The 12,096-nt window shown below is 46.0% G+C and overlaps 1 protein-coding gene across 1 annotated transcript in view; it reads right to left on the reverse strand.

Moving 5' to 3' along the window:
• LOC139747265 (calcium-activated chloride channel regulator 1-like) overlaps window positions 1–12,096 on the reverse strand; it is a 319,531-nt gene that overhangs the window by 81,871 nt on the left and 225,564 nt on the right. Inside the window, 2 exon segments of the mRNA XM_071659359.1 lie at window positions 5,915–6,133; window positions 9,710–9,855. Coding sequence (XP_071515460.1) covers window positions 5,915–6,133; window positions 9,710–9,855 — 365 coding nt within the window.

The raw sequence follows: 12,096 nt of genomic DNA on the forward strand, positions 1-12,096 counted from the left end.
GGGGAGTACGTAATATACCGCGCTGCCGGAGGCACTACACATGTACTCTGCGAGTTCCTTGGCATAACAGGTTGTGTACCTCATTAGCACACACCTCCAGTCCTTCTCTCATCCACACCTACATCCGCCGGAGGCGAAGCACCGTATCAGAGGCGTCACGTGTGGGAATGCTAGTCCTACAAGTGACGCTTATCATACCACGCCAATCTCTAGATCTACCGAGAGCCTTGACCATGCTGGAGCGCGACGGGACAACCCTTGAGCGACCTCTGACATGACACCAACACAGGTCTCTCTCAACGTTACACCTCACATGAGGCGAGTCTTTGTCCGGCTGCGCCGTTAGTGTAGACGTTCTCGACATCCGATTCTGTTGTTCTCTCGATCCTATTCTGTTCACGTACTCAAAGTCTCATATATTGATTACGAACCGTGGCAGTAAACCCCCCTTACCCCTCAAATCCCCCCGCCAACTCCCCAACCCAACCTGTTGCCACTGGCTCCGCAGTTACGAATGACATACATTAATCTCATTTATTTTCCAGAAATGACTTGGGTGTTTGATCCCTTTGAGAATGTGTGTTTGTACAACATAAAGCATTTATGGCCGACGCAGTCCAGTAACTGATGATATTCAGCTTCCCTTTGATGCCGAAAACTGCAAATCGATTTTCTTGGGGACCTAATGGCAGCGAGAACGAACATCATCGCTTTCACTCATCAGTCACAAATAGCTTCTTAAGGTCACGTGTCCTCGGGTCGTGAAAGAATAAAGATGATTTCATCAGCTCCAGCCACTGTGGTCAGAAACAGTCCATCAATCGCAGCCACTGTGGTCACTGCCAGTCCATCAACCCCAGCCACTGTGGTCACAACCTGTCCATCAGACACAGCCACTGTGGTCACAATCAGCCCACCAGCTCCAGCCACTGCGGTCACAATTAGTCCATCAGCCACAGTTATTGTGGTCACAATCAGTCCATCAGCCACAGCCACTGTGGTCACAATCAGCCCACCAGCTCCAGCCACTGCGGGGTCACAATCAGTCCATCAGCCACATTCATTGTGGTCACAATCAGTCCATCAGCCACAGTTATTGTGGTCACAATCAGTCCATCAGCCACAGCCACTGTGGTCACAATCAGCCCACCAGCTCCAGCCTACTGCGGTCACAATCAGTCCATCAGCCACATTCATTGTGGTCACAATCAGTCCATCAGCCACAGTTATTGTGGTCACAATCAGTCCATCAGCCACAGTTATTGTGGTCACAATCAGTCCATCAGACACAGTTATTGTGTTCACAATCAGTCATCAGCCCCAGCCACTGTGGTCACAATCAGTTACAGGTTTCTAACCATCGAAAACACAATTTCTCCTGCACAGAGATATTCAAGCACCAGGACATGAATTCGATTTTTCATAAACTTGTTTATCGATTAACTATGCTTGGATATTGGAGTTCAAAAGAGTGAGAGGATGAGGTAAATTCTTCAATGCTTTGACTTCCAACGTTCACAGTTTTCAGGAATATATATGTATGTATGTAGAAAGAAAAACAATAAATGTTTCATCCAACGGAAATGAAGCGTACGTCAATCCGTCAAATTAGGCACATTAAAGGAATGATGTCAAACATTTTACGGACCCCCATCCAAAAATGAAGCGTCCCCCTCATGATGTTACACACAAAAAAATTCTAGTAACCTGGATCCATGTGGTTTAAAAATGCAAGTTACTACGTATAAAGATAAAAATGGATGCTCTCCTTGATAATTGTTTTTGGACGGTCAATTTGCATATGCAGGAATCAGCAACATGATAAGACTTGAACAGTCCTTAGCAGTGTGGGTAAGTGAAGCTCATCGCCAAGCAGGACTGAAAATGGACTGACTACAATTACTCTGTCTCTTCTAGACTGCTTGGAACCAGCTACAAGGTTTCGTCCCAGGCGCAAAAACAAATAAGAGTTTACCTGACGACAGTGACCGTGAAAGAATTTGGATTCTTTTGTATGTTCCTGACTTGCACTACGTCTCGTTAATCCCTGGTGTCCTCTAAACGACTCCATGCCTCCGACAGCGTGACATGTACGCAATGAAATTCAGACAATCATGTGCCATAGTCTATATCTAGTTTGGTTTACGCAAATCCACTTCCTAATTGAGTACGAGGTCATATTTTGTCATGGTCGACTGGCATTTAATCGTCTTTGAGCCAGATAGATCGTGACATAGTCTCATCCATCCTGACTAACATGACTACCCACAAACCTTTTTCGATTTCAGTGGTAAAGCTCAGTTGATGCTGGTTATGACGACATCTTTTTTTTTGTGGGGGGGGGGGGGGCGATCTCGACGGGAAGAACGAGCTGGGGGCCACAACAACAACAACAACAACAACAACCCCTTGTCGACCGATAGACCCGTGGCTGCGGGGAGAGATGCCGTCCAGCAACGGCACCTCACCATGGATCAAGATCTCACTCGTTTAGGTTCTGAATGCTATTCGAGTCTTCATCACACTACAACTTGTCCAAACAGCCCTGCAAGCGGTAGCTAGGGGTGTGTGTGTGTGGGGTGGGGAATAAACCAACGCCATATATTTTGCCTCTGTGTTTGACAGAAAGAACGAGGGAGTCAGCGAACGCTCGCTGTTGCTACAGCTACCCGAGCACTCCCCTCCAGTAACGCCTAATGCTGGCACAATGCTGGCAGCCCTGCACGCCGTTGTTTATGCCACTGCATGTACGCTCTCTCTCTCTCTCTCTCTCTCTCTCTCTCTCTCTCTCTCTCTCTCTCTCTCTCTCTTCCGTGTCAGGCCAAAATGAACTATAATCAGCGTGAAATTGTTTTGAAATAGGCGGTGCGTACGTTTACCCAGCGCCTGTCCACTCGTGTTTGTTTATATCTTCCTCACGTGGGATTAAGTGCTAAATACATAATCTTGACGTTTACTTCCCCTGCGTGTACAATGCACAGGCGAGAATCTACGCATCTGCGCATACCCTGGAATACCGGTTGAGTTATACGCAAGGGCGACCTACGAAAACTGGTTGCGTAACTATATGAGGACCTGACAACCCACCAACGTCCACTTTTTTTTTTTACCACTTGTCAAACTAGTTCACAGTACAATTACCAATTTCCTCTCCAACTAGTTGTTACTACTAGTATGTTTACTGCTAACCACTCATCAATACTGGCAATAGTTCAATTCGTCTCTGCCAAAGGGCACTTCTAAATGCATACATACCTGGTAACACTTCTAGTATAATACGGTAATAAAACCTGACTGACTGACTTCATAACTACATAGGAAGTATTCAGACATTACGTTAATTGAACAGGTAAAAATGGCAATTTTTTTTTTCATCCGGTCAGACATACTACGCAGCAAACAATATTGCGTATTGCCACCGCATACATGGAGTAACTGTTGGAAATATAATTAAATCTTGTTTGCAGTTGTGTGTTCGTGTTTACGTGCCAACACAGCCGCACATAACACAGCTGTTCACCTTTTTGCTGTGTCGTCTCGAAAGTCTTGGCGAACTTAGAACACAAACTATATATTTATACAGGTAACACTATTGGTAAAGTTACTGGTGACCGAAAAGCGAAATCATCCAACTGGTATGTCCAGAATCAACTCACTATACTTAAACAAAAGATGCGCTAAATTTACGCCGTGTCGCCTCGGAATGATAATCTTGAAAGGGCTTGTTTGTTCCGGCTTGTAAACTTACAGTCACTCAGTTCGATGTTGGCTGCCTTAACGGACACGACGCTCATTCTAGTTCGTTACTCAAGCGATCAACTCGAACCACCTCGAATTGCGAAGTGGTAGTTCACATCAGTTGTTTACCGAGATAAATTCCTACCTGTTCGATTCTATTAAAAGTAGTCACGTACACTAACAACTCTGTTTGGTAACCGAACAGCTAGTTGTCCCATTAAGCGCAATCAGGATTTTCTTCCATATATATATATATATATATATATATATATATATATATATATATATATGAGTTTAGGTCAGGTTAGGTTAGAATATCATTGATACGCTATTCGCCGCGTCTTTTTACCGAGCGTCGCCGTGTAAACCGCACGGAACAAGTGACTGCCGTTCGTTAAACTCGACAACCATCTCTTCTAATTGGTAAACCCGGCACAAGCTACTGTCCTGAAACGCAGACTCGAGACTCAGCTGCCTAACGTCCATCTGGTACGCTCGAACAACTCGTTACGTCAGTACAGTTCCGACCACCTCACTTAACATAACTGGTCAGTTTGGCTGGTACCATCTCTCTCTCTCTCTCTCTCTCTCTCTCTCTCTCTCTCTCTCTCTCTCTCTCTCTCTCTCTCTCCCACGGGTTGAACTGCTCAACTCACACACACACACACACACAGAACCATGGCCGCGCCTGTCCCGCGACTACAAACAGTCCACACACACACACACTAGTCATGCCAGTGTTCGCAACAAGAGCGTGAGCCCCGCCTCTCGGGAGTCCGGTCCTCGGGAACAGAAAAATTCTGCATGTCAAGTTGTGGTGATGAGTGAAGCGACTGGAGGACGCGGCTCAGCCTAGGAATAAAACATCACTGCCAAATGTCAACGCAAGATCACGACGCCTGAGGGACGTGAGGACTTACCACTAAGAACGTTATTTCACCTTTTCTCGTACAAAATACACAGAAAACTGAACTGCAAATGACATTTCTTTTTTTCTGGTTTCGTTACAAAATTGAAGACTGTTCTGTGGGAGTTAATATTCGGCTGAGAAACAGCCTGACGATCCGTTGCGTGCAAGTCGTCTGTGTGATCTCATGTCGCGCAAGACACTGTAATAAGGTTACGTTCGGGCGGTCATCATCGCTGTATTCCCTCCAAGAGGTTTCCCCTCTCCCTTCCTCCCCCAGACTTTTTTTGGGGGAAATGGCAACTCCATCTGGTCTTATTTCCGAGGTTACCCGCAGCTGAGCTCGTAATGTTTCCTCCACTCCACATGAGACCTGTCATGAGCCTCCTTCAGAAGCGACTCCTGGGGTTTAGCAAAGGACTCGGCAGACACGTGTACATTGTGATCATAAGCCGATTTAGACACAGTCAGTCGGATCGAGAAACAGTCTTGACCCAAACGCACATAATCGTGAGATAAGGAGACTGGTCGGAATACCAGAAGAGGACAACTCGCAAACATGTGAACGGAGAAGTCTTGGAACACGACACGAGACAGACAGGGGGTGTGTGTGACAAGACGGACTTGAAAACGCTACTGATAACCGTCTAAGCTGAGCCTGCACACACACACACACACACATGCCAGCAGCAGCAGAACATAACGGCTACATGTGAAGAGCCTTCAATAATCGATGACAAAACTCAGAACCATGCACACCGACATGTTTATTACTAGTGTGTGTGTGTGTGTGTGTGTTTGAAGTTGATGCTTGGGATGGTTTCGAGTAGAGATATTCCCAGCATGTTGCTGGTAAGTGATGGCTGGCGTACTTATTAAAGCACACTGTGACATTTGTTTTCCATCTGGAAAAAAAAAAAATAAGCAATACGCGCGAGTGAGAATGTGTGAACGAGTGTGGAACACAAATGCACAGGAGCGCATGCATCAAGTATGAGACAACCAACCATGAAAAAAAAAAACATGAATAAACATACTTATTTATAGACCATTTATGACCCAGTACTGGTATCGGTAATCCTTAATGACCAACCGCGACCCCCAACTACCAATTAAGAAGACCCCCCTCCCTTAAACACCCTGAACAACGCCAGCATTTTTGAATCACACATAATAACCGAAGTTAACCCATGCACTGGCGAAGTCTGACCGCAATGGGGCAGGCAACGCGACTTCGACCTCCCGTGCTGTGTTGTCCGATGTACTCACCATGGCATTCCGGACGGTGACGAAAATGGTGTTGACGTCGCCATCCTCCTCCTGGAAGTGGAGGGTTTCCAGCACCCGGCCCCGGGGGTCAATCAGGTTCACCATGTTGCCCACGTGGCCCAAGTCGTAGTAGGTCAGCTCGAACTTGACCTCGCCTCCCAGGGAATCGTCGATGTTGAAGGAGCCCTTCGATATGCTGATGATGCCGCCTGGGAATTCCTGGAAAAGGGGGAAGGAGACACATGAGAACGCGTTAGTGGCGTGCGACAAGGGGGTCTGTGAAATTCAGTGAGCTTAGGGTCCCCAGTGGGTGACGGGAGAGAGAGAGAGAGAGAGAGAGAGAGAGAGAGAGAGAGAGAGAGAGAGAGAGAGAGAGAGAGAGAGAGAGAGAGAGAGAGAGAGGTGAGGTGAGGACAGGAAGAAAGCCACGCCAAAGATATTGCTGATCGCGAGAGGAAGGGAGAGAGGAAAGTAATGTGATAAATGGCTGAACTGATGACGAAGGGACGTCATCATGGACAATAAACAACTGGTGTGAAACAGTAACCTGTTCTGTGCTTTTGTAGGATTCTCATATGGCATGTGATGCGACCACCTGAGGCAGTGTAGCCAGTCGCTAGCACTGGTACACATGATGGATATTGCATACATTTTTACGCCGAGACATTCTACCTCGTTATTCTTTGCCGGTGTGCCCGAGAGTCGAACACGCGCACCGTATTATGTCGTCCTCTGGCATCCATGCCGTGGGGTGGGCGCTTACACCGGTGTGTAATACCAAGGGCGCAGCAGCAAGCTTGGGCCTCGATACCACGGCTGCGAAGCAGCTCATCTGAACCTGTGACGATCGACGTCGAAAATCTTCCTCTTCTTATCCTCTTAACAGTCATCAAGGACAATCTTTTTCTTCTTTTTTTTGGGGCCAACATTCGACCCTGTTCTTTTAAATGTTTTCCTTCCCACTCACTGTGACGCTATTCAACCCTAGGCTTGCAATATGGCAGATTCACTTGACACCGTTGAGTCGTGGGTTTGCAAAACCATTCCCCCGACCTTCAGCCATCCCCCCCTCCTCTCTCTCTCTTCCACATTTCATCCCCGAGTCTCTCTCTGTCCATATGTCCAGCATCGGTCTACCAAACCGGCCCATCAATATGCATATCGGCCGGACACGCCAACACAACCCTCACTCTTGGTTCACGGTATCGGAAACATAATACTCTCTCTCTCTCTCTCTCTCTCTCTCCTGCATACGGGTTCTCCTGCGTGTTCTACCCTCATGCTTTCATTTTTTTTCTATTCTGCTTACTTTCTCTTTCATCTCATTATCTTCCTCCCTTGTTCTTAATGTTAACTCTAAAATCATCTTCCCCCCACCCCAAAGAAAAGAAAGAAAAATTTCCTAATCGATCAGGGAATCATCCGTTCGGGATATATATACATATATATATATAATATATATATATATATATATATATATATATATATATATATATATATATATATATATATATACTCTAAGAGAACCCTTCTATGGGAATCCAGCAGCACAAAGGAAGCTAGCCACGTCCACCGGGAGTGATCACTGGTCAAAAAAATGTGGTGATGTGGTGTGCAAGTCTGTATGAGGCGAGTTCAGGACACTTGAGTAGCAAGTGTCCACTGTCTTCAGTAATGGAGGAGACACCTCGTGACATGTTCAGTCGGGGGTTGTAGAGTCAGTGTGTTGCCCACAACGGGAACCTGGGTCCAGAAGGAGGAGGTCATGTATTCCCAGGACTGCGGTAGAGTGTTAGCACCAGCCTGGGAATGAAAAAAAGAAATGTGTGCGCTGACAAGCAGGCGGAGGTAGAGACTGGGACTATAAGAGGGTGGGTAGTTCTCGTGATGCCATTCATTAATATGTGTATGATGATGTCATTCATTACTATGCGCATGATGATGTCATTCATTACTATGCGCATGATGATGTCATTCATTACTATGCGCATGATGATGTCATTCATTACTATGGGCAGAGGCTGCTTAAGTGTGAAACTGGAGTGCTTTTTGTTTTTTCATTTGCTAGTTGGTGCTTGGTTACGGTGTGGTTTGAGTGAGAGGTACCTGGTGCTGTTGCAAAGGATCGAGTGCCAAGCGTGTCAAAAATGAGATTACACAGGACGTATTTTTGCTTTCGTAGTGCACATGCTGCATGTAGATGGTTGCTAGGTAGCCGGTGATTGTTCTGCGAGCCTTGTTTCGTATGGTCTGCGGTTCAGTTATGCTATACTTTTGACCGGGTGGACGACTAGGTAGGGTGAGGCACAGTTTAGGTTGGAGCGGATGACCCCCTCGTGGAGAAATCGAAGGGATCCTTTGGCTCATCCAAAAGTGGTGATGGTAAGTGTTCTGTGGGCGTTTAATTTGTTGTTAATCGTCTTTGTGGTGCGCGGGAGGGGGAAATGTCATCTGGTCGTCGACGATACACGATATGGTCGGTTTTCCGTCGAGTGTAAGGGGGGGGGGGGGCTGATCGCTAAGGGGTTAAGGCAGAGAGCAGATTAGAGTCGTGTCTATACGAGGTTAAGAAGGTCACAGTGGATTTCTGGTGGGACTACCGACTTTCTGTAATGGGTGAGCTCGCGTTCCGTGTGTGTTGCAATGTGGCATGACTGTCTTTGCTTGAGTAAAGTCACGGTATTATGATTTTGGAAAGCAATAGATTTTCTTCGCCTCCTCACGCGCTTTGTGGAATTTGCGGATCAAAACTTTATCGCTGTGTCCTCCGTTGAATTTACAAGCAAACTTCGATCCATACACTGTCTTTCTGTAATCTTTTTCTTGGGGGCACCTCTCTCTCTCTCTCTCTCTCATTTCTACATAAAGAATTCATTGCAGACATCAATGTAGACGAATCTGACCTTCCAGAGAATATCTGATACCACGCGTTCTCCATCCTTCAGCAACGCACCCTAATCTGTCACTCTTCATACATACTGCATTCTAAGAACCGTAATATTTGTAATTTCCTTCTTCTTTCATATATATATATATATATATATATATATATATATATATATATATATATATATATATATATATATATATATTTATATATATATTTCCCTCCCGACAGCTCGTTTGTGTTTTATCACCGCTCTGATCCCTGGCGTGTGCTTTGCCGTAGGGCCTTGTATCACACGCTGAGGAGGAAATTAAAGCTAGCATGACTAGCGGGAGTTCTGAATACTTTTACTGAAAGAATGGACTGATAATATACTAGACTGGGTATGCTGCAGGGAGAGGGTGCTGGGACCTGAACTGTATGCGGGAGGGGAGGGAGATGCTGTATCAGGGGGCGAGATGAGAAAACTGTGTGTGTGTGTACCACGTACAGTCAGGCTACAGTTTACATGGAGGAGAACAATGGAGTTAAAAATAAAAGGATAAGATAATCATAAAAGGAGGAATGATCGTAAATGATGCTCACTCACTACATTTCTCAAACCTCGTATTCCATGACGCTCACACACAACTTCCAGCAAACGCCCTGGTGAATCACACACACCCACACTGCACACCAACCTTCACTCCGAACCAATCACTCTCCTCTCTCAACCCCTGTACAAAAGCCTTACACCCTTGATAAAAATAAACTTCTCACTGCTTCTAACAGCAGAAATACACCCTGAAATACAGTAGAAATACAAACTGAAGACAATAAAGCCGCTTTTGGAAGACTGAGAGAAGTGAAGACTACTTAGCCTGGCTAGCTTGAGCCCTACCGTCACCTGTGAACACACTTCCACTTGCCTTTTTGTGGACGACGACCGGGAGTTTCTCTGGGTCGGGGATGAATATCCTAAGGGCGGTGTAGAGGGCGTCCATCAGGGAGACCATCATGGAGATCTTGCTGTCGCTGCCGATCCTCTCGTCAAGCACTGCGAACGACTGCGTCCCTGAGAAAGGCGATGGATAGATGAGCATCGAGTCAACACAAGGTTTCGGTCAGCAGATATACACAAAATGGTCGGTCGCAACACGACTGTACAGTCCAAACCAAAAGGTCATGTCACCGCGAGTGTAAGTCATGCGATCGCATTCACTACGTAACTCCCAAGATTTACAAGCTCTTCTGATTTTGCAGTCCCTTGAGAAATGCTTAATTCTTTACGAACTGTTAAGAATAAGAGAGAAATAAATGTGGTAAGAAAATGTAATAGTTAATGGTGGCCAACGAAAAATTCACCAGTTTCCGGTCCTTATGGAATTCTAATTAAATTTTCTCAGTAAACAGAGGCGAAACAATTAATATATATATATATATATATATATATATATATATATATATATATATTTTTTTTTTTTTTTTTTTTTTTTTTTTTTTTATACTTTGTCGCTGTCTCCCGCGTATGCGAGGTAGCGCAAGGAAACAGACGAAAGAAATGGCCCAACCCCCCCCCCCATACACATGTACATACACACGTCCACACACGCAAATATACATACCTACACAGCTTTCCATGGTTTACCCCAGACGCTTCACATGCCTTGATTCACTCCACTGACAGCACGTCAACCCCTGTATACCACATCACTCCAATTCACTCTATTCCTTGCCCTCCTTTCACCCTCCTGCATGTTCAGGCCCCGATCACACAAAATCTTTTTCACTCCATCTTTCCACCTCCAATTTGGTCTCCCTCTTCTCCTCGTTCCCTCCACCTCCGACACATATATCCTCTTGGTCAATCTTTCCTCACTCATTCTCTCCATGTGCCCAAACCATTTCAAAACACCCTCTTCTGCTCTCTCAACCACGCTCTTTTTATTTCCACACATCTCTCTTACCCTTACGTTACTTACTCGATCAAACCACCTCACACCACACATTGTCCTCAAACATCTCATTTCCAGCACATCCATCCTCCTGCGCACAACTCTATCCATAGCCCATGCCTCGCAACCATACAACATTGTTGGAACCACTATTCCTTCAAACATACCCATTTTTGCTTTCCGAGATAATGTTCTCGACTTCCACACATTTTTCAAGGCTCCCAAAATTTTCGCCCCCTCCCCCACCCTATGATCCACTTCCGCTTCCATGGTTCCATCCGCTGACAGATCCACTCCCAGATATCTAAAACACTTCACTTCCTCCAGTTTTTCTCCATTCAAACTCACCTCCCAATTGACTTGACCCTCAACCCTACTGTACCTAATAACCTTGCTCTTATTCACATTTACTCTTAACTTTCTTCTTCCACACACTTTACCAAACTCAGTCACCAGCTTCTGCAGTTTCTCACATATATATATATATATATATAGAAAAGGTGCCTCGAGCCGCTGACTGCAGAACGTGCGTGTTCGCCAGTTAACTCGGTAAATAAAAGTTACGACTAGACTGCCGGACTACGGCGTCTGGACCGCGGAGGTGCACGATGCCTGGTGCAGTACACACTGGATATTCGATTAGTCGAATATTCCGTACCCTTTCCATTGGCATTTGTGGTCGGGTCGGTAACATACCTGTCTCCCGTCTCGGCGGGATGTGTTTCGAGGCTCGCTGGTGGAGTGGTATATTTCTACGGGAGTGCGACTGTACACACACACACACACACACACACGTCACTGTCACCAGCTCATGAACAGAGAGGAGAGAAAGCATCACTCAACGACCACATTCCTGACAACAAAAAAATCATTTCACTGGCGCCCGATCGTAGGTTTCATGGTCAGCAACGGACCAGCCATAACGTCCGGGGTTACTCCATCGTTTCGCACGGGTCTTTCGTGGACTTGGGTGTGTACACACGCCAAGAGCTTGCCACACAGATGCCAGTCTGTTTCCTTTTTGTGTGAGTCTGCCACCAGTGTCGTCGCCCTCGAGCCTTGCCTTCCCTCCCCGGCGGAGGTGTTGGCCCGTGTCGACACCACAGGCGACCCCCCGGGGGAAAAAAAGAAAAAAAAAAAAAGTCCATGCGGGGGAAAAAGTTATTTCTCCAAAGTTGAAATACCAAACCGAATGCAAAAATAAATGTGCCAAGTGTCGGTGACGAGTGTCAGAGGGAGCGGCTGTCAAGCCCTCCAAGTTGATATGGCCGTCTACAATTTAAATTTTTCCTCTCTCTCTCTCTCTCTCTCTCTCTCTCTCTCTCTCTCTCTCTCTCTCTCTCTCCTAGTTATCAAACCTC

The sequence above is a fragment of the Panulirus ornatus genome, chromosome 68 (genome assembly GCF_036320965.1).
Source record: "Panulirus ornatus isolate Po-2019 chromosome 68, ASM3632096v1, whole genome shotgun sequence".
In the NCBI taxonomy this organism is placed as follows: domain Eukaryota; kingdom Metazoa; phylum Arthropoda; class Malacostraca; order Decapoda; family Palinuridae; genus Panulirus; species Panulirus ornatus.